Source organism: Pieris napi, chromosome 18, assembly GCF_905475465.1.
Source record: "Pieris napi chromosome 18, ilPieNapi1.2, whole genome shotgun sequence".
NCBI lineage: Eukaryota > Metazoa > Arthropoda > Insecta > Lepidoptera > Pieridae > Pieris > Pieris napi.
In genome coordinates this window covers 8743994-8767003 of record NC_062251.1, presented here as the reverse complement: position 1 = coordinate 8767003, position 23010 = coordinate 8743994, and the positions used below count along the sequence as shown (strand labels likewise).

The following is a 23010-nucleotide window of genomic DNA, read 5'->3' as shown; positions in this document are numbered from 1 at the left end:
CATTTTGATCTGCATCTGAACCCGATCTTGGCCTTTCTACTTTTTTAAGCTCTTACAAGCCTTAACTGATGTTAACTATAAATTTATAATAGTTGACATTGGTGCCTATGGAAAAGATAACGACGCCGGAGTTTTTAAGGAATGTACTTTACGACAAGTAGTAGAACATCAAAAATTACAAATACCGGGACCCGACTTTTTACCAAATACCCTTGTGGGAGATGTAGGTGTGTGTGTGTCTTCAGGGAATATAATTCAAAAAAAAAAATTCAAATCACACTAATATGATTAACATTAAACACAAGAAAATAGATATAACAGAAAAGCGCCTTTTGTATTTGTGGGTGATGCTGCATTCCCATTAAAAACATACCTTCTGAAGCCTTATGCACAAAACAATGTCAGTGAGGGAGATATTAAAGAGCGGTTCAACTATAGATGGTCTCGAGCGAGGTGTTCGGGATTTTTTTTTATTTCCTTAACCAATGAAAGACAAAATAATTTGTCTTCATCATCATCTTCTTTCTTTTCTGTTGCATTATTATTTCGAGTATTTATGCTTTGTTGTAAAAGATCTGCAAAATGTTCATCGGCAGGGTGAAGTTTGTATTTTTTTCGGGGCACATTTTCTGTTGAAGATTGAACGCTGTCCAAATCAACATTCTCTGTAACTTCGACAACATCAAGGCTATTGTCAGTTTTTCGTTTTTGGACAACTTGTTTAAGAAATGACAATCTTTTGGAAATGCACAAATGAAGATGGTGTCGATGCTGAGGAACCGGACTTCAAATTTTTACTTTTTTTAAGTTCCTTTACATAGGCATCACGTAAATTTTTCAATTTTTTTCTGCAAAATTGATCGTGATAATAAATAATTCATTATTATTTTATGTTACAGGTACTTAGCAATTGGTTCTTCATTAGCAGAGTTGCAATATGGTTATAAAATTGGCAGGTCTACGCTAAACTAAACGCAGGTATAACTAAATTCCGTTCTTTTATTATTCTCTTGAACTGCCGCGTGAAACGTTTTAGGAACATGTTTTTTCACTTGAAAACTAGGTTTAGGTAATTGTTTTCCAGTCTCAACCATCTCTAGACTCCTAAATCTTCCCTCAAGAAACTCAACAAATTGCGACCATGTTGGCAAATCATCTGACAAATTATTTATGTGATTTTCCCACTGTTTATGTGTTTCTAAGTCTATTTTCGAGACTGTCAAATAAATTACAATAGAATCCCAAGAAGCCGTAGATATGCCCATATTATCCAAAGCCTTTAAACAAGAAGTTGTTGTATCTAATAATTGTTTAATAGCTGATGATGATTCACTAATTGTTTTCTGTGAAAATAAAGTCTTTAGGATTGCATTACTATTATATCTTTTGTTGTTATATCTTTTTACTAATTGATTCCACGCTTCTTCATAGTTGAGATCTGTAGTCGAATAATTTCCTATTAAGTTTAAGGGTTCTCCTACTATACTACTTTTTAAATAATGCAATTTCTGCGCAGGCGACAACTTTTCATTATTATGAATAACAGAACAGAACAAATCATAAAATGTCTGCCATTCACTATATTTTCCAGAAAATGAGGGTAGTTGTATCCGTGGTAATTTTATAACATCTAGAGAATGAGCCTTTGCTGGATTTTCCCTACATGTTGAATTCTCAAACTGTTCTAACTTTTCTTTTAAATCTGTCATATATTCAGTATATATTTCTTGGAACGAATCACAAATGTCTTCTTCAAAATACGGAAACGACTTTATTTGTTCTGGAACAACTATTTGTATTAAATGCTTATGATTATCCATAAATTCCTTCAGCAACTCATCTAAAGTATTTATACGTGTTTGGACATATGCTTTTGTTATTCTCACTCTTGGACTTTTCTTATAATTTGAATGCGCCTTTTGTAGCCTTGAATGTAAATCCTCTTGATTTTTTATTATGTTAAAAGCCATTATTTCAATTTAAAATTACGTAAAGTGTATTATTTAAAATCACTAATGTATTAATTATTTAATTTACAACACTTTTTTTTTTAATTAGTTCAAGATTTGTTGAAATTATTCTAAGTCCAAGATTGGTTAAAATTATTCTAAGTCCATACTAATTACTATAAAATTTTACAAGTCCAGTTGTCACTAATGAATAAATATTCTAAGTCTTTTGCATTAACTCACGAGTCCAAAGTCCATCCCTGGTTTCGGCACCATGAACAAAAACCTATCACGGAATGACACACACAACACAATTTCACTAATTATTTATTACTTAAAGAGAGGGACACTTGATTTATACTTTAAAAAAACTTCAAAAACTTCATTATATTAAATAAACCTTAAATCCTATATAATACCAAGACGTTGTTACGCCATCGCGTTTTAACACACGCCTAACGCCATCTATTACTTAAACAAATAATTAATTTAGACAGGGACCGTATATCTCCGCTAAGCGACGTCGCCCGACTGTCGGCGATGGCGCGTTACTCCCCCCGCGCCGGCTTCATTACACCACTATCGTTAGAAAGAATGATACTTCATTTGTTTTTGAAATATTTGTGGTGGACCTTTTTACCCGCGGACCTTTAAGCCCCGCCCTACCCTACACCGGAAGTCACATTTATAAATGTGCTCCTATGTCCACCCGTTACTACCGCCTGCCTTCTATTAGTTACATAGAATTTAATCTAACTGTACTTCCACGGATTCCTAGCGCTATTAGCTTATGTACGAGAATAACATGATCAACTCGATCGAAACCTTTTTAAATATCCGTATAGATCGCATCAATTTGTTCTCCTTCGTCCATTCCCTTTAATATGTACTCGGTGAAAACGGTGAGGTTATATTGCATTGTTATTCTAATGTGTGTGTGAAAAATAAATTCCAAGTGATACCCAAAATATGTTTTTTTTAGAAAAACATACGTTATTTTTACTTTACTTCACATTCATGTGCACAACGGCCACAAAGTGATGAAATTTGTGGTGTTTTTGGTATCATATAATATAAGTATCTATGATACTTTTTTCAAAAACAAAATAAGAACTTGAGTTTTTGACATGAAATTTGATAACAAAATAATTTTGGCATACTTTGAGAATGTTTCATGTAAAAAAAAAGTATGAAAACGTAAGTGGCCAGCTATTTAAAAAAAATGCGCAGTTCATACCGTTTACAAAATGGTATAATACATCATTTTATCTAATACCACTACGAAGTTATTGCTATTGAGAAGCAAAAAGAGTAAATACGACTAAAAAAGAAAAGATAAGTCTTAATAAATTTTAATGATAATAAAAAAATCGGGTGTACATAAATCGAGCTTTAATCACAACAGGTGTTCAAATTGTCTGCCATTGACTCTAATACACGCTCTACATCTTCTTATAAAGGCTCTTCTAAGATAACGTGCGTAGCGTCGTTCATTTATTTTTGAAATCTTTTGAACACGGCTGCGTAATTCCTCCAAATTTAATTTTTTTTTGGAGTACACTTGTTCCTTTAGACATCCCCAGTAAAAAAAGTCCAGTGGGTTTAAATCCGGGGATCGAGGAGGCCACAAAATGGGACCCAAACGACCAATCCATTTATTTGGATACGTGGCATTTAAATAAGCACGGACGTTTGTGCCATAATGTGCAGGGCAGCCATCATTCTGTAGCCAATGGGATTCCCTTACCTCCTCAGGCACTTCTTCCATTAAATTTGGGAGATCATTTTGCAAAAAATTTAAGTAACTATGAGAAGATAAATTTCCCGGCGAAAGGACCAATAATTATCCCGTTTAATATACCAGTCCAATAATTTACTTTGAACTGGTATTGCGACCTCCCTTCTCGCATTAAATTTGGATTCGAGAGTTGGTGTGCAGATTATGCATATTAAAGGACGGATTAAAAATATCCGTCTTTTTTTAAAGTTGATTCGTCGCTCCATGGAATTTTTCCAAAGAATTGTGGATCTTCTTCTATTTTTGCAAGCATTTGTCGACAAAAAAACAATCTTGCATTGAATTCTCTCGGTTGCAGAGCTTGGACGCGTCGAATGTGGTAAGGATGATATTTATTTATTTTCAGTACACGGTGCACGGTCGTTTTCGGGATTCCAGTACGGCGTGATATTGTTCTTACAGAGGTTGACGGATCTTGCTCAATTTCGTCAGTCACAATGTCTTGAGTATTATTATTCGCTAGTCTTCCGGAGCTCGTACCACCAATGTCACTGCCAGGTATTCTGCCTTCCGAATAACATCTGTGGACTCCCACGAATACACGGTAATCTGGATGACGCGCATTATCTTTCTCTATAAAGGGCTGCAGCAGCACTTGCGTTGCTCCTGCACTCACCATAGATGAAGTGCATGTTGGCGTATTCTTGTGCCGTATATTGAATCCGCGGAATTTTGATACACTGAATCAGACCAAATACAAGCCAAGTCGTCGTTAAAATCACCAACCAAAGTCCAAATCAGTAAGCAAAACGAGTAGTCCAATAAATAGCCAGAAATCGTCGTTATAAAACACTGATTCAAACTCACAGAGAAATGCGAAAGGAATACACACATGCGACACCGAACAAGTCGAGAGACGCACTACTAAATAAACTAAGTAAATTTCTTTGCTATGTATCTGAAACCGATCTGATAATGATGAAAACGGTGTACCGAGCGAAAAAAGATCTTTTCTCTCACTCGCTCATACTCTATTGTCTCTAGTAAACAACATATGGGCTTGGGCCACGCTCAGGTAGTAAATGGTAACCACCCCTAGTACAATAAAAAGGGACCCTTTTTTGGAACGTTGTCGTTGTCATTGTTACCGTTCAAGACAAGCTAAAATATCATTTTAAAATTTTATGTCTTAAGGGCCAGCGCGCACCGGTGACTTTTGTCAGCATGACAAAAAAGTTTTTGTCGCTGTCACGTCACGCCTCCAAAGCGAGGTGCGCTCACGAAAGGTGACAGTGACAATTTTTTTTTAAAACCTTCATTTGTCGAAATGGATTTCGAAGAGACGGTCGTCATCTGTGAAAAGAATACTGGGTACACCCCCTTTGGAGTGACAGGTTAATAAATGGAAAGTTCTACACCATGTTTCATAAACTTCGGGAACATCCAAAGAAATTTTTTGGGTATTTTCGAATGAGTGTTAGAAGTTTTGATGAATTACTTCGCAATTTAGGACCTGCGTTGACATACGAAAATACAAACATGAGATTGTCTGTTCCGGCTGAAGAAAGACTCGCTGTTACTTTGAGGTAAATATAAGTAATTAGAATATTATGTAATTTTAAATTGTTTATTTTAATGAAAATACAAAAATGTTATACAAATTAAAGTAAGTAGTTTTTAACTATAATCAAAAATCAAAAAAGTAATTGAAATGTAATATTCTTTAATTATTCTTCATGTTGGTTGATATTGTACTCCTGGCAGATGTCATACAATTCGGAATCTTCTGTAAACTCTGTAATATAGGTTTGAATTGATGACGATGAGGCGGCTGAGGAGATTTTAGGGTCTTGCTTAGGAGGCGATGATTGTGAAGATGAATTCGGTTGAGTGTGTGCAGAGGGTAGCAAATTTTGGGAACTTGTAGATGTATGAGTAGGAGAAGGAGATAAAACAAGTTGAGTGTTTCTTGCTAAGTGGAGCGGATTTTGAGGAATGTGCGATGTAGCCCGGTCATTTTAGACATAAAAATAGTGATCAAATAAAGAAAATTCCGACAAAGCCAAATTTTTGTACAGACCTTAGGTTTACCACAAGGAATAAAGTGTCAAAAGTCCCTGTTGATGCCAACCCCCACCACACCTCAGAGACTCAGGCCTGCACAGGATTATACGTTTAGATGTTCGTTTGAGAACACCCGTGCAGTAACCAAAGTACCTCGGTGCGGCTTTGAATACCGGTGGGGTTTGACTTCGTACGTACTACTGTTCTAGCCAATCCCGACGTCGCCTCAGAGACTCGGGCCTGCACGGGATTAGACGTTTAGATGTTCGTTTGAGAACACCCGTGCAGTAACCAAAGTAACCTCGGCGCGGCTTTGAATACCGGTGGGGTTTGACTTCGTACGTTTTGTCAAGACGGTTCGACGTATCGCTGGCACCGCCTCAACCCACGCACCCCTGCTAGTGCGTAATTGTAGGATGTTGTCTTGAAATGAAACTGCGCCTTGTTCTTGTTTCTTGCTTCGCCGATTATTCTTGGGTCCGAGTTCGTTGCGGAGGAAAAAGAGGATTTTGCGTAGATCTCGCCGAGCTTAAGTACATCGACAGTATACCGCGACGAGAGCTGCGCTTACAGCCATCTGTGCGCCTATACCGCGACGAGAGCTACGCGACCCTTTTATTCGGCGAAGCATTTAATTAATTTATTTAACTATCTTTCTTTACATATTTTTACCTTACTTATATATACTTAATTTCTACTTATGAGCTACCAACAATATTCTTATTTTACTTATAGCTCATACCTACTTAATTTATATTGTATATATAGTCACTAACACTAACTTATAATAATCTATTCCTATTTATACATATGAGTCGCCAACATTCTCCCCCTCGTGCGTAGCACCGTTATTCCTGCACGGCGACTTCGCAGGCACCATGATCACGATACTCGACGATGGTCTTCGCATCACTCCTCCTTTGGTTGCGACGTCCACGATCCTGGTTCTTCCGTCGGGCCCGGGGTACGTGGTTTCGATGATTCCCCTCGGCCAAGTTCATGGTAACGTGCGATCCAAAATAAGAACCACGTCGCCTGGCTGCAGCTGCTCGCCTTCCCGTCGTTTTCCTGGGCAGTAGCGTGGGCAAGTTCTCCCGTAGCCATCTCCTCCAAAAGTGATCAGAGAGTCGTTGGACGGTCTTCCAATCTTCTCTGCCCACCAGTTTTGCGTCAGGAAAATGCCTTATGCGCGCAGCTCCACCGGATCGTCCAGTGAGAAAGTGATTAGGGGTAAGGTTACTGGTTAGCGCCTCCTCTTCCAAATTATAAGCTAGGTTCGTTATTAGTCTAGAATTGACTATGTGTTCTGCTTCCAACAAGGCTGCCTGCAGTTCAAGCCTTGGCATAGAGATATATACTTCGGCTGCATACGACGTCTCCCTTGCGTCAGTGAAAGTATGCAGCTCCCCCTCAGTGCAGAATGTTGTCATACATCGCGGCAGCTGGATGTCTTGTTTCCTATCGATTTGTTCTAGGTAGCTCTTCCGCGCTTCGGTGTCGTCTTCAACGATCTCTATTTTGTTCGACGCCCATCCTCGTAACTCGAAGTGTGCCTTCTTATGGATCAAGTCGACTTGCTGTATTACTCGTTGGTAATCGTCGCTGTGGCTGTGGAAGCTATGCAAATGATCATGCATATAGTACTTCCGCTCTATTGCTTGCGCCGCTTCTTCATATTTATGTAAGAAGGCCTTTGTGTTCTTAATCTTTATATAAATCGCAGTGCAAGGCGACGACGCAGCTTCAAAAACCAGTGATAACATTCTGTAATCCTTCACTAGCGCTTCCTTGTCTTTTCGCCAAAGGTATCTGAGACTATTTCTATCTTCCTCACATATTTTCCCCTGCAGAAACATTTGTTTTGTATGGGCCGCTATTGATACGGGACCTTGACGGAATCGCAGTAGCACTCCAAATATTGACTGCAGTAAGTCCGGGCCGGACAGCATAACGTCTTTGAGGCTGACTCCATTGTTTTTGGCCGCAACGACAATTCCTAGCTTCTCATTCAGAGGGTGAATCACTGGGAAGTTAGGCAGGTACCATTTTTCGTTAGATGTGTAGTCGGCTGGTGCTTCTTGGGCGTAGTTGCTTTTCAACAGACCTATCGGCGCGCTATGTTCATTTTTTAATTTAGCGTCCTTATGTAGTTTTTCTTCTATTCTTTGAGATCTGTTGAAAGCCGCTGCGTAATTGTTTGGAAGTTGTATGTCTTCCTTTTTCCACAACAGTCCGACCTCGTATCTGCCGTCTTCCAACTGTCGGCTGGTTCTTTCCAATACGTCCAGTGCTCGCTGTTCGATATTCGTTGAAGGCTTCTTCGGCTGAACTATTGTATCTTCGACGACGCTTACGTGTGCACATGTGTTTACGTAATTTATAGGAGACACGCTACTGCTGTCGGAGCCGTGGAGAACCCATCCTAACTTTGTTCGTGACGCCACCGGCTGCCCTGGCTTTCCACGCCGTATTTGTAATGAGACAATATACTCCCAATTGTCTTGGCCAATGAGCAGCTTCGGCGCCTCAGCTTCGTAGCACACGTCTTGTAGTAAGCCCCGCAAGTGATGACACTTCTTTAGTCGGCTTTTATCTACGAATTGAGGGGTTAATTTGAGCTCCTTGATAGTTCTTGCCCGCTTAAGTGTGCTCTTCTCGCTTTCCTTGATCCCTTTCAGTTCGATATCTAAAATCATGGAGTCGTGATTTTTCATTTGCCCTCCGCCGATAGTTTCTATATTCAGGGCTTCGCGAGGACCCTTAATGCCGATGCTCGAAGCCACGTTTTCGTCAAGCAGTGTCACCGTTGAGCCTTCATCTAGCAGCGCCAGTACTTGTTTGCTCCCAGCCGGTCCGTATATCTCCACCTTGAGCATCTTAAGAATAGCTTTCGGTGTGCTTATTGTATTGACCGTCGCTGTCTCGGGCGGTGCCTCTTCGTGACATTGTTCGCTCTCCGACGTCACATGTAGTAGGCTATGGTGCCATCTTCGACACAACTTGCATGGTGGTCTTCGGCATGTTTCTTTCCGGTGCTTCCCAGCGAGGCACTTGAAGCAGACCTTAAGCCTCTTAACTGTTTCCCATCTCTCGTTGACTGCCGCTTTTAGGAATCTTTGGCAGTCTTTCAGTTTATGTGTACCTTCACAGTCTGGGCACTTGATTTCTTCAGGTCTACTCCTTTCAGCGATATTATACGTAACTTGCTTCGCTGGCCTTCTTATCGCTGCGCTCGGTCGTACGCTTTTGCTGTCTTCGAGTACCGCGAATGCGCCGCATTTGTCCGCTTCTAAATTGAGGAAGTTGCTTATCGTTTGAATATCACTGAACGATTCCTCATCCCTCGCAGCCGTGAAATCGTACCATCTGAATCTGAGAATTGGAGGCATTTTCTCTATTATAAGTTTCACGATTTCAGGCGAGTAGAGGTATTGCGGTCTCTTCAATCCCTTTATGGCGGCCACGCTGTTATTTATTTGGCTAGCGAAGACGCATATGTCCCTGGGATTTTCCGTCGTTCTGGGAAGCGCCTTTAATTTCTCCAGTTCAGCTAGCACCAGCGCGTCGGGTCTACCAAATCTTCGGCATAAAGCGTTAATAACTTTTTCTGGCATTGCCTCTGAGTACAAGAGGCTCTTAATGCTTTCTCTCGCTGTGCCTTTAATCGCTTTACGTAGCCGCGCCATATTCTGAATGCCAGAGAACATCGGAGATGTGTCTTCATATACGACTCGAAACGCCGTCCATTCGGAGCTGTCGCCTTCAAATATCGGCAGCTCTTGAATGTACTTCGGTTGCGGCGCTACATGTGTCGTCATGGCTTCCTTTATTGCGTCAGCTATTGCTCGAATGTCGCTCTTTGTTTCGATTTCTTCTGGCCTTTGTGCCGATGAGCGCATCCAGTTTGCCACCTTTTCTTCATGGTTATCGTTGACGTCTTCTATAAAGGAGTCTTCTTCTTCCGTTTCTGCTTCTAATCGTAATCTGGCCAGGCGTGCTGCTGCCTGCGCTTCCCGCAGCTCGCAGCGAGCCAGCTCTTCTCTGGCCTCGGCTTGTCTTCTTGAGCTGGCTCTGGATACGGCTCTCGATGCGGCCCGCCGGGTGGAACCCGCTGGTGCCAGAGTCAATGCTTGATCTGGCTGGCTGGCTGCACTCGTCGACGTGGACTGCTCTATCGTTATCTCTTCGCCTGTCGTCCGGACTTCGGACGTAGTGGCGGAGGTAACAGTCGTCGTCGATTCCCCTCGCTGCATCCCGTTCTGTGACCTTGTGACTGGCATTTTCTTGTCGCAGTATTCACTTCTTGATGACAACCGTTGCAGGATCCGGCTCGAAGGACCACTGTTGATGCCAACCCCCACCACACCTCAGAGACTCAGGCCTGCACAGGATTATACGTTTAGATGTTCGTTTGAGAACACCCGTGCAGTAACCAAAGTACCTCGGTGCGGCTTTGAATACCGGTGGGGTTTGACTTCGTACGTACTACTGTTCTAGCCAATCCCGACGTCGCCTCAGAGACTCGGGCCTGCACGGGATTAGACGTTTAGATGTTCGTTTGAGAACACCCGTGCAGTAACCAAAGTAACCTCGGCGCGGCTTTGAATACCGGTGGGGTTTGACTTCGTACGTTTTGTCAAGACGGTTCGACGTATCGCTGGCACCGCCTCAACCCACGCACCCCTGCTAGTGCGTAATTGTAGGATGTTGTCTTGAAATGAAACTGCGCCTTGTTCTTGTTTCTTGCTTCGCCGATTATTCTTGGGTCCGAGTTCGTTGCGGAGGAAAAAGAGGATTTTGCGTAGATCTCGCCGAGCTTAAGTACATCGACAGTATACCGCGACGAGAGCTGCGCTTACAGCCATCTGTGCGCCTATACCGCGACGAGAGCTACGCGACCCTTTTATTCGGCGAAGCATTTAATTAATTTATTTAACTATCTTTCTTTACATATTTTTACCTTACTTATATATACTTAATTTCTACTTATGAGCTACCAACAATATTCTTATTTTACTTATAGCTCATACCTACTTAATTTATATTGTATATATAGTCACTAACACTAACTTATAATAATCTATTCCTATTTATACATATGAGTCGCCAACAGTCCCCATCAGTCCCATGTGAGCTTAGGGACTTATTCGGGGTCAAAGGTCAAAATTTTAGGTTTTTTGGATTTTTCTCGAAAACGGTAAGTTTTATCGAAAAGTACCTCAGCGCAATATCTGGGAAATAGTGGGTCTTAGAGAAAAAATCATAGAGACCATTTTTATAGAGAATTTTAAGATCTACAACTTTGCTCTGAAGTACTTTTCGATAAAACTTACCGTTTTCGAGAAAAATCCAAAAAACCTAAAATTTTGACCTTGGACCCCGAATAAGTCGCTAAGCTCACATGGGACTGATGGGGACTTTTGACACTTTATTCCTTGTGGTAAACCTAAGGTCTCTACGAAAATTTGGCTTTGTCGGAATTTTCTTTATTTCAATTGTCTAAAATGACCGGGCTAATGGAAGAGAGACAGAATATTTGGGTTTGATTTGCATATTTTGAGGGCTTGAAGATGGAATATATGTAGGAGAAGGAGATAAAATCAGTGGAGTGTTTCTTGCTAAGTGGAGTGGGCCTTGGGGACTTTGCGATGGTATAGAAACAGAATATTTGGGCTTGATTTGGAAATTTAGAGGACTACCTGTATAAATTGTGGATGGGGGATAATTATTGCGCTGAGTGTTTTGTTTCTGAACTTCCTGGAAAATTTGTAAAATTTTGATCTGTACGTCTAGTTTTTTCTCCTCCGGGACTGCTTTTAACAACGGCACCAAAGACAGCGCAAAATGCTTTTCCTTGTCATCGTCATTACAGTCACTTTTGTTATTTCTCATAGTCTCGATAAACCTGTTATCATCAACTCTTTTGTTGTTTAAAATCTCTAGAAGCCTTTCTTCGTAACATATTTCGTAGAATATTCTTCTCGCTGTAGTACTTTCACACTGGCATCCTATCTTCTTCGCAAGCAATTTCCTCTACAGAATCAGCATTTCCTGAGGTTTCTCGGGTATCCATGCTTGGGATAAGAAATAAAAGTTGGTCAAAATGTTTGTACTTTCTTCTTTTTGTAGCGGCCTGGCCAGACTTACATTAGAGTAGAGAGAGAGATAGTACATTTTTGCTCACGTAGCTCACGTGAAAAACAAGCCCTTAAATTCTTCCATCGTTTTTGTACAAGTTTACCTGAAAATAAATATTTAACTAGTAAAACACTGTTTTGACCGGATTGAAGTTATGTATTATTATAAATTTACAACTATTTAACATAATTTTAAATTTATCCGACGTTTCGCGTGCTTTACAGCGTGCGTGGTCACGGTGACTGAAGACAAAAGATGTTGAATGTCAAGAAGTATCACAGCTGCAGAGAAAGTTGCATTATCTGTATTTATTTCCCCGGAGTTGGTATCGACTAAAAGATGGAGGGTTTTGGCAAAAATGGCTCACGGTGTCCTCTATTTTCGCGGATTGTGTTTCTTTTTGAGATTTTAATTTGGATATTATTGGATCCCAGGTGTTTGACAATTTTAGGCCGTCTTCTCTATTGAAATTGGGGTGTTTTTTGATTTCAATGGCTTCGCGTACCAATCTTGGGAAGAATCTTTTTTCTTTCGCAAGTACTTTCGGTTGGTCAAAGCGTATGTAGTGATTAGGCCTATCTAGTATGTGTTCACAGACTGCTGATTTTGTGTGTCGTCTATGTCTTATGTCTGCAATGTGTTCTTTGAGTCTGCTGAACATATTGCGTTTAGTTTGCCCTATGTAAGACAGGCCACAGTCGCAATCCAGTTTGTATATACCTGCATCTTGCAATGGGGTGTTACTTTTGATTGGTCTTAGGAATTGCTGAATCTTCTTGTGCGGCTTGAAAATTGTATGAATAGAAGCTCGTTTTAGGATCCGGCTAATTCTATCTGTAACTCCCTTTACATATGGCAAGTAGGCTGGCTGGCGGGGAACTATTTGTGTCTTGTTTTTGTTTTTGTGATGCAGCCAGGGGATGCGCAGCTTGTTTCGGTGTAGCACCTGTTTGACATGCTGTAGTTCCTCCTCGAGGTGGGCATCATCACAAAGACGTTGGGCTCTCTGAAACAAACATTTACCGACAGAAAGCAGTTGTGAAGGGTGGTGGGATTCACCACCACCCTTGTGGGTGTGGGGTGGTGGATTATTTAACTAGTATAAAACAGTCAGTCATTTATTTAATTTATGTATTTTTAACTTTAATTTTGTATTATGTATTTAATTTTCTTTTGTTTCAGATATCTTGCAACCGGCAACAGTTTTTACAGCATATCATTTGAATATTTGATAGGTGCCACCACTGCACGAGAAATTGTAAAACCTACATGTTCTACGATCTGGAATTTACATACACTATACATGCCTGAAAAGTCTGAAGAGGATTGGTATACTATTTCAAATCAGTTTTACCAACGGACAAATTTTCCGAACATAATTGGCGCAATTCATGGCAAATATGTGAGAATAATTCAGCCGGAAAACACCGGTACGCAGTGTTTCAATTACAAAAAGTACTTTTCTACTGTTCTCATGGCATGGGTAGATGCAGATTATAAATTTGTATACATAGATGTTGGTGCTAATGGAGCAGCAAGCGACTCCAATGTATTTCAGAATTCTGGCATGGGCAAAAGATTGCAGCAAAATCAATTGAGCATACCAGATGATCGTAATTTGCCATATGATGAAAATGGAAAAAAAATGCCATTTTGTTTGGTCGCTGATGAGGCATTTGGCTTGTCAAGGCATATTTTACGACCATATTCAAGAAAATCATTGTCTACTGTAAAAAAATTTTACAACTATCGCCACACTAGGGCACGACGCATGGTTGAATGCACTTTTGGTATACTTTGTAACAAATGGCGAATTTTGCACAGGCCGATTGACGTCAGTCTTGATTTTGCTGATATAATAGTAAAAACATGTTGTATTTTACATAATTTTGTACGGTGCAGAGATGGCATTCAATTTACTGACACTGTTTACGATTGTCCATTAAGGTCCATAAGGTATTGCAACAAATCCATCAGACAGAACCATATCAGCAGCAAATATACGTAATTATTTTGCGAATTACTTTACTTCACCACAAGGGGCTGTGTCATGGCAGTATGACAAAATCTGAATTACACCTTTTTGTACAACTGTTGTTTTAGCTACAAATACTAAAAATAAAAAGATACTAACCAGCTTCAGTTTTTTCTTGTGACGACAACGTACCCCAAACTGTAGAAAATATTATACGACTGATTTCATCCCATGCTTTAATTTTCAAATTAGAATCTGAATACTCTTTCAGCTTTTTATCGTAAATTAATGCTCTTTTTTCAACTTCTTCAATAAGTAAATCATTATCGATATCCTCTTCGTGCACTTTCACGTTTTGCGTAGACGTTGACGCCATTTTGCGTTCGCTAAAGACGACGGTTCGAATGCAAATGGCGGAAGAACTACGTTTTGAGTGACAATTTTGTTGCCCGTGCGCGCGCTGCTATAAAAACCTAGCGGCGTGGTGACAGTTTCGTCACGGGCTTGTCCGCTGGTTGGCGGACAAAAATGTCACCCAATTGTCACGTCGTAACGTGCGCGCCGTTCTCGTCTAAATGAACCTGTCAAGCTTACAATTTTTTTTTACATCGTCTACACTAATGTTTAATGTTTCACTGATATCACGCCAAGCATATTCTATTTTTATGCGATTATAGTATTCTTCGTATGTACTATCCCATAGCACCCTCTTTGATTCATACATATCAATTAAAGTTAAACAAGTCTCGATATCCCACAAGCCACTCATTTTTCAAATAACAGAAAAAGTAAACGTAATTAAAACTCGGGGAATTCGACGCGCTCGCCTCAAACACAAAAACAAGCGTCCACACTGAGCGCCGAGCGAATACCAGTGTTGCCAACTCGATCTCTTAGGTAGGTGCTAAATGACGTCTCAAATAGTGCTAGATTGATAAAAAATATCAAAAATAGTGCTATTTTTTTAGACATGAAAAAAAAAGATATAATTAATTTAATTTTGGTTTAATATGATAATAATTATTTATAACTACATCCAATCATCTTCACTATCGTCTGTCTCTACTGCTGATTCTGCTTCTCGTTGTACTGACGCTGAAGTCACCGTGGAAGTGGAAGGTTCTTCGCTGTCAGACTTTTTCAATTTAAATGTGTACATATCTTTTTTGCCAATTTTTTTAAGAACTTCTTGGGGAATTTCATATGTATGGCAATTTTTATTTAAGTTTTTGAGCCCTGTTCGGATATGAAGAAGTGAATTCAATGTGTCCAAATTCATTTTATTCCTCAGTTTATTTATTAAAATGTTCATTGAACTGAACACCCTCTCAACATCGGCGTTAGAATGCGGCAATGATAGTAATATAAATGCCAATGAAACTAGTTCATTATAGGGATTTTCATTGTTTGCATCTTTATATTCAGATACCTCTACCCAAAACTTCAATGTGTCAGTTACATTTTCCCATTTATTATTGTTAATACTTTTCCATTGGTTAACTATTTTATCAATGGTTTCTGGATTCTGCCCAAAGTGCTCTGCCAACTTTATAACCTCGACGATGCCTTTGTTCGATTTTAAAGCCTGTGTGACACTCATCACATTCATATCTTTAAGAATTTTAACATTCTCAGGAAGCCGTTGTTGCAATTCTTTTATTAGTTTTACTGTAAAATCGATGCAACGTTTTCTTAATATCCGTTTTTCCGAATCTGTGAAGGATTCGACGGCGTTTTCAAAGCTGTAGGTAGCGGTATGGCGAAGGGTCCAAGTAATTTACCACATTGCCTTCAAAAATGAAAATCTTTATTTATGTTTAGAAGTGTCTTTATTTATCACATTAAATCATTAAAGTCATCCATAGAAGACGTGTAAGACTCTTGTGAAGAGACCGACAAGGGCGGCTGGATGGTTGGATAGTCAGTAGTATCTTCATTTCTTGCCGTAGTATAGCCATAGGGTCCCGCTTCGTATGTGCCCGATGGTGGTCCGGCGATATTGAGGGACGATTAGAATATCCGGTCAGATCCACACAGTTCTGTCTTGCCCTGGATAAATAATCATCTTGGTTTGAACCATATGCATGGTTATTTTGATGACGCCACGATTCGTAATATCCCCTGTCAGCTTTCGTAATTATTTCAAAAATTGCATGTTCCTCCAAAGTCCTAGTTTGTGGAGAGTAACTAGTCATTTTAGCCCCTATAAAGGAAGCGAAACTTTTCGTTGTATCAGGAATACCTATCGAATTGTCCAATTTAGTGGCTGTTGTTTTCAGTATTCCCATCACAACTGAGAGCACATTGTCATCCCTCCTGGTTTGTTTAGCGCTCTTTGGAGTACATTCATTTGGTAGTACTGGAGGGGTGAACACATTTTGGTCGGCAGTGTTTTCCAAGTCCGACCGATGAAGTGACTCCTAAAAATGCAAAAAATTATTGTTTTCTTTTTAGGTACCAACGACAGCCGAAGCCTGGTTGAAGATAAGCAAGGAGTTTTAAGACCGGTGGAACTTTCCACACTGTTCAGGGGCATTAGACGGAAAGCACGTTACACAGTACTATAGCCATACGTATTATACTCCTGTCGATAATTTCCAATACGAGCATCAGTCAATATATTATTTATAAATTGTTTGGCTATTAGAGTAGAATATTCGTCCTTTATATTTCGAATGTGTGATGAATTTTAACCAACTAATGTGCAATTACCCTATGTACTCGTTGGAGATAGTGCATTCGCGTTGTCTGAAAATTTAATGAGACCTTACCCTGGAACTTACGAAAAAGGTAACATAAAACGAATTTTTAACTACAGACTCTCGCGAGCACGAAGAATAGTAGAAAATGTTTTTGGTGTGATGTCTGTTGTTTTTCGTATATTTCGGAGCCCAATTGAACTTAAATCTGATAATGCTGAGCTGGTTACTACGACTTGTGTATATTTGCATAATTTTTTGAGTCGAAATAAGCGTTCCAGAGCCTTGTATACTCCACCAGGAACTTATGACAGAGAAGATTCTGAATTTAATGTAATGAACGGCTCTTGGTGTAATGAAGCAACAGGAAATAATCTACATCCTTTAGAAGATGTCAATGAAAATTTAGACACGTCTCTGGTACCATCCATCATAAGAGATAGTTTATCTAACTATTTCATTAGCGAACAAGGGAGGGTGTCTTGGCAAAATGAACGTGCTTAAATAAAACAAATATGTAGGGTTAGATGAATGAATATCTAGATGGAGTGTTCATCTGCAATCGCAACGTAAAAAACATTTCCTCAGCCAACAAGTCGCACATCAATTTTTTAGCTTCAACTGTCTATCTAGACATTAATAATCTAATAAGGGTTACAAGTTAGTATTTAATAATAATAAAAAACTTACATGATTCTCCATTGTGTCGTTATTTCCAGTTGTTGTTTCACCTTTTATCAAAAACAGCAAAGGTTCATATGCAAACCATTTACTGCTAAAAAGATCTTCACTGCCACTTCCTGTTTTTTTTGAAGATTTAAATTTCTTCCTCTCGCGAGTGAATTGCGATCGAAGAGTATGTATCTTGCTTTCAATCTCTTTCGCATACACATTTAGTGTTTTCGCTATTGAATCCCATGCATCTATTTTTTTAATTTATTTTTATAGTCTCTGTGAGCAGTATCCCATAAACATTCATAGTTTTGGTATAGTTCGATTAATTTGCTGGCAACGTCGCGCGCTGTTCTGCAACATTGCTGAACATGTTGAGCGTCACATGACGCGCGCCAAATGTTGCCTAGTGGAAACGCGGCTTGAATATCCCATATTGAAGGTCTCTTCTCCACCTCATCAATAAATAGTTCAACGTCGAAACGATCCATGGCGAACTCAGAGCCCGTCCACGCGGCGCGTTGCGTTGCGTTGCGTCGTCGCAACGCAAATATTTTGACGCACAGGCGCTGCGCCATCGCAGCGTTACTACGACGTTTAGGGCCGAAACACATAACGCAAACTGCTTATTTTTGCGGCGCCGCAACGCCAAAATCGGCAGTTGCGTTGCCGCGTTGCGGCGTCGCGAAACAGGGCATTATGGTAGGGCAACCATTTTCTCGTGATTTTTGAGTGTGGATAGACGTCTCTCTGCGATGGATCGTAATAAACTTATTGCTTATTTGTTATTAAGAAGACATTATTCTATCTTAAAAATACGGCAAAGAAGATACTGGATACATCCATTAAGTAAGGGTATGAATCCAAATGGCGAGTTCTTTTCTAAAAAATACGAAGCATTAAAGATAGACGAAAAAAAATTTGTTGCCTACTTTAGAATGAGTATATCATCATTTGAAGAGCTATTAAGCGAGTTATCAAAATATATACAGAAGAAAAAAAATAAAGGAAGAAAACCAGTTACTGCTTTGGAAATGCTGGGCTTAACTTTAAGGTAAAACAAATAGGTTTCTTATTTTTTTTTATTGATGTTTATGGCACTCGGAATCAAATGTTTAGTTTTATTTGTACCCCTGGCTTTATACACCTGTGGTACTAGCGGGGTGTCGATAAAAATTTTGCATCACTAGTGTTCATGGTTTGGGGGTACCTAGTGGTACAAAGCCAGGTTCAAATGAAACAAGACAGAATCAAATTAAGCTTTTTGCATTATACAATTTTCTTACTTTAAGAATACTTTAATAGGCCTTAAAAAATGTAATGATCAATTTAAGAAAAATCAAACTCCTCATCTTGTGAAACATAGGAAGTAGCTGACGTTTCGTCCAGTAAAAATGGTGAATTTATTGGACGTTGTTGGTTTGATGATGAGGTAGTCCTCTGTTCAGTAATCGAACTTCCAGGAGTAGAAGTGTGGTAGCCACTCTGAACCGTATTATCGTATCTCATAGTTGAATATCCTTGATTGTAACCCTGATGCTGATATTCTTGATTATAGCCGTGATGTGTATTTTGATGAATTGAAGGTTGAAGAATGTCGGTTAATATTTGAAGCACCCGACTTTGAAATATCAATGTTTGATTCTCATTTAACGATTGTAGAGATGGTAAAATCCCCTTGAAAAAATGCAAATGTCTATTCTCCGGTGTTTTTAATATTGCCAATAAATCTTCTTCAATATCATCCTTATCATCTGCCTTTCGTTTTCGTGGTTGACTTTTATAACGAGGCAATGCCGTTATTTCATTCTCAATATCTCCTTCCGCTACGCATAAACTGGAATCAGTTGCATTTTGTGAAACCTTTTTCAAAAACTGTAATTGTTTATTCAAGTGATATTCTTTAATTTTTGCAGCTCCAGCTCCTGATCGATTGGCATCTTTTAGTTTTTTTTGATATTTAGCAAAATTATCTTTTATGGCCTTCCACTTCTTGACTAAATCATTACCTGCAACAAAAAACTTCACAAGTGAAAAATAGTAATAAAGACTAAAATTCCCTAGATTCCATTTATACTACATATAAAATTTGATATAACTTTCATAAGTACTTTCGGTCCATCCAATTTCATATAAATGGCTGGCCGCCGAAAAAGAATAATTTTCTGCTTTTTCTTGACTTAGGCAAGTTAAAAACTGATTGACTTTGCCTAGAACAACCATAATGTAAAATATTTATTGAGTACTTCTTTGAAAAACTACCTGTCTATCTTTGAAAATCTATTCCTTTAGCAACACTATTACCTGCGCGGTTTGAGTTTGATTATACCTACATTTGTATTATTTTATTATTTGCCTACTAATTATTATTTCATTTTAGATTTCTAGCAACCGGCAGTGACTTTAAAACCATGCATACGAATTACTTCCGAGGAGCAAGTACAATAGCAAAAATTGTAAGGACAGTTTGTCGCGCCATATGGAAACATCTATCAAGTCAAAATATACCTCCTATAACAAAACAGGTTCTAGAAGATGTCGCTATTGAGTTTGACAAGAAAGCAAATTTTCCTAACTGCATAGGAGCTCTTGATGGTAAACATGTCCGTATTACATGTCCTGCGCACAGTGGATCACTGTTTTACAATTATAAGGGCTATAATTCAATAGTTTTATTAGCTCTTGTAGATTCTAGATATAGATTCATTTTTGTCGATATAGGAGCGTATGGCAAGGAAAGTGACTCCACCGTTTTCCAGAACTCTAAACTTTATGATTTGATTATGACACGCAAATTACCTATTCCTGTACCAAAGCCTTTACCAGGTTCTCAAAATGAAACTCCATTTGTTTTTGTAGGAGATGAAGCATTCTCAATTTCGAATAACGTCATGCGCCCTTACTCAGGAAAACATTTGTCGGTACAACAAAGAGTTTACAATTATCGACTGAGTCGTGCCCGAAGATATGTCGAGTGCGCTTTTGGCATCCTAGCCAATAAATGGCGCATATTTCATCGATCTATGAATGTGCAATACGAATTTGCGACAGACATTATCAAGGCATGTTGTGTAATGCACAACTTTGTTTTGAATCGAGATGGAGTACAAGCGACCGATGACATTATCTTTGATGATTCTGATCTGCAAATGTTGCATTTGCCCACAGCAAATGAAAATAATTTAAGCCCACATCTAATACGGAATGATTTTTGTAATTACTTTTCCAGTGATGTTGGCGCCCTAAGTTGGCAATTAAACAAAATATGAATGTTCGTATACCTACTCAGTTCAAAATACAAATAATACCTTAATACATTTGATTCAAACTATTTAACATGTTGTGAACTGCGAATAAACAATTTAAATGGCAATTTGGTTTTATTTATAGTATTTGTTTACCTTTTTGAATAAGAGCGCGAGAAAAAAATATAATTTTAACTTAGAGAAAATGTTTTGCATAGGGCATTAAAATAAATGGTGTATTTCATATGATTAAAAAAAAAGATACATGCTACTTACATTAAACTACAATTTAAACCGCGGATCAGATTTTTACGTTTTTACTTCAGTAAAAATTGTAGTTTTATTGTGAATAGTGATCGCGTAAACCTAAGACCAATGATATTAAATGTGATTTACTTTTGTAAGATGTTTTATTTCTTATCTATGTACTTTTGAATAGTTTTGAATCAAGTGTCCACTCTACGACTATAAATGTTACTCTATGCACAAGAAACGTTTGAAGTGCAACCATTAAAATTATAGCTATCTCTTTCAATTGCGTTTTATTTCATATCTTTTGGTTTGCTTATCAGTAAAACTTGCAAATGTGTGCAGTTTTGGATTGCTGGGAGGTAATGATTTAAACACAGGAACAGATTTAAAACGTAAATTACTATGAACATAACTTATCTTTAGTTTAAAATATCATTGCCTAAGACTATATGTTACTACTTACCCAGTTTTGATTTTTCGGTTGAGTTTTTTTCCTTGTAATCAACATAAACGATCTCACAAATGCTTTTCCATGCTTCTTGTTTTATAAATTTGTCTTTATAGGTTTCGTCACTAGTATCCCACAAACAACGGTGTTCCTGAACCGAAGATATAAACAGATCGACGTCAACGTCAGACATTTTAATTTTAAAACTGCTTCTCGGTTGACACGTGTTGTTTGCAAGAGTGTTAGAAACAAACTGCATCCTTGTCAACAAGTATGACGTCATAACGCTGGAATTCACGTCGTGCGTTGCGGCGCCGCACCGCTATAGCGCACTGCCGATTTCAGCGGCGCGGCGCCGCAACGCGCTTATGTGTTTCGGCCCTTACGTTCCGTCGACGCAGCGGTGACGCACAGTTGCGGCAAGCATTTTGTAAAAACATCGCAGGCAGTCTATAGGAAAGCATGGATCGGAAAAGACGTCTAGCATTGCTCCTATTACTACGTCGCCGCCGAAATCGACGCAAAATCACAAGACGGTATTGGATCTGTCCCTTCATTTCATTAAGAAATAGTGATGGCAAGTTTTTTTTGTTAGAATATCGGGAGTTGCTATTAGAGGAAAAGAAATTTTATAATTTTTTCAGAATGAGTGTATCCAGCTTCGAATGTTTATTGAAGTCCTTAGAACCACACATACGAAAAAACTATACTAATATGAGGAATCCAGTGGAACCAATAGGGAATTACATTAAGGTAAGAATTTATATAAGTAATGAAAACATAAAAAATTTATGGTCTGTTTATTATATAATCAACTTATCAATATCAGTAATCAACTAACAAATAATCAGCAATATAAAATCGAATTCGGTTTCTTCGCTTGCTTGAGATGCTTGATCTGGAGATGTAATTGAATTATTATAATCAGAATTGTACGTACTTTGAAAAGTACGGAGACTCGTCTATAGTAATTTCGTCATTTGTAGACGTAGATTCAGTGTTGATTTCTCTAGACGAGTCTAAGCTAGATTCGGTGGCAATTTGTTCCATTCTTCTCAAAAAAAGAAGTTGGTTATATAAATGACTAGCGACCCGCCCCGGCTTCGCACGGGTGCAATGCTGATACTAAATACACAACAGAAAAACTGAACGTTGTATATAAAAACATAGCGGCCCGCTCCGGCTTCGCACGGGTATAAAATATATATCCTATGTGATTAAAATCGATCCAGTAGTTTTGATTTATTCATTACTGCCCGTGGCCCGCACGCGTTAAATTTGGAGTAAAACAATCCCCCTTTCCCTATACCATGAAGATTTTCTGCTATCTTTGGAATATCGAAATTCATACACTACATTTTTACTTATTTACTTTTTACATTTTTAACTATTTATTTTATTTTTACAACATATTACAGAATGTTTCTTGTCATTAGACAATACAATCATGTTTTCTCTGGAGTTCACTCTTGAAAGAGCGACATACAGTTGTCCATGTGAAAAACAGTCAACGCTCAAATCTAAGACTGCAACGTTGAAGGTTTGACCCTGCGATTTATTAATGGTCATTGCAAATGATGTCTTTACCGGAAACTGTAAACGTTTAAATTGGAAGGGTAAATCCGATGGTATCAGAGGGATTCGGGGAATCAATACATCTTCTCCGGTACCACATCCTGTGAGTATTGTGCACTCTATTATGAAAGTTTTCAATGATTTTACCAGCAAACGCGTGCCATTGCAAAGTTTAGGTGGATTCAGGTTTCTTAATAAAATAACAGGACAACCTACTTTCAACACCATTTTGTGAGGAGGGAGTCCAGACGGGTT

General features: G+C 38.8%; 4 protein-coding genes across 5 annotated transcripts; 1 reads left to right on the top strand and 3 right to left on the bottom strand.

Moving 5' to 3' along the window:
• Window positions 1–11746: 11746 nt before the first annotated feature.
• LOC125058900 lies at window positions 11747–15686 on the bottom strand. Its single transcript, XM_047663039.1, has 3 exons — window positions 14024–15686; window positions 11924–11992; window positions 11747–11892 (listed from the first exon to the last, which is right to left on the bottom strand). Exons 1-3 carry the CDS (start codon window positions 14238–14240, stop codon window positions 11747–11749), a joined length of 432 nt encoding a protein of 143 aa, XP_047518995.1. The 5' UTR covers window positions 14241–15686.
• Window positions 15687–15700: 14 nt separating this feature from the next.
• On the bottom strand, window positions 15701–17499 carry LOC125058738 (the record flags this gene model as incomplete). The annotated part of the gene is made up of 3 exons (XM_047662877.1): window positions 15701–15831; window positions 15900–16284; window positions 17254–17499. Coding segments are annotated over 3 exons (762 nt in total), but the record flags the coding sequence as incomplete, so codon positions are not given.
• Window positions 17500–17977: 478 nt separating this feature from the next.
• Window positions 17978–21559, bottom strand: LOC125058568. The gene is made up of 2 exons (XM_047662674.1): window positions 21196–21559; window positions 17978–19244 (listed from the first exon to the last, which is right to left on the bottom strand). Exons 1-2 carry the CDS (start codon window positions 21461–21463, stop codon window positions 18565–18567), a joined length of 948 nt encoding a protein of 315 aa, XP_047518630.1. The 5' UTR covers window positions 21464–21559; the 3' UTR covers window positions 17978–18564.
• Window positions 17991–20608, top strand: LOC125058567 (protein ALP1-like). Of its 2 annotated transcripts, XM_047662672.1 has the most exons (3): window positions 17991–18289; window positions 19616–19830; window positions 20095–20608. In XM_047662672.1, the coding sequence occupies exons 1-3, from the start codon at window positions 17991–17993 to the stop codon at window positions 20502–20504; spliced, it is 924 nt and encodes a 307-aa protein (XP_047518628.1). In that variant the 3' UTR covers window positions 20505–20608. The 2 variants fall into 2 exon arrangements, with proteins under 2 accessions (XP_047518628.1, XP_047518627.1); XM_047662671.1 differs by having other exon boundaries at window positions 19616–20608.
• Window positions 21560–23010: the final 1451 nt, after the last annotated feature.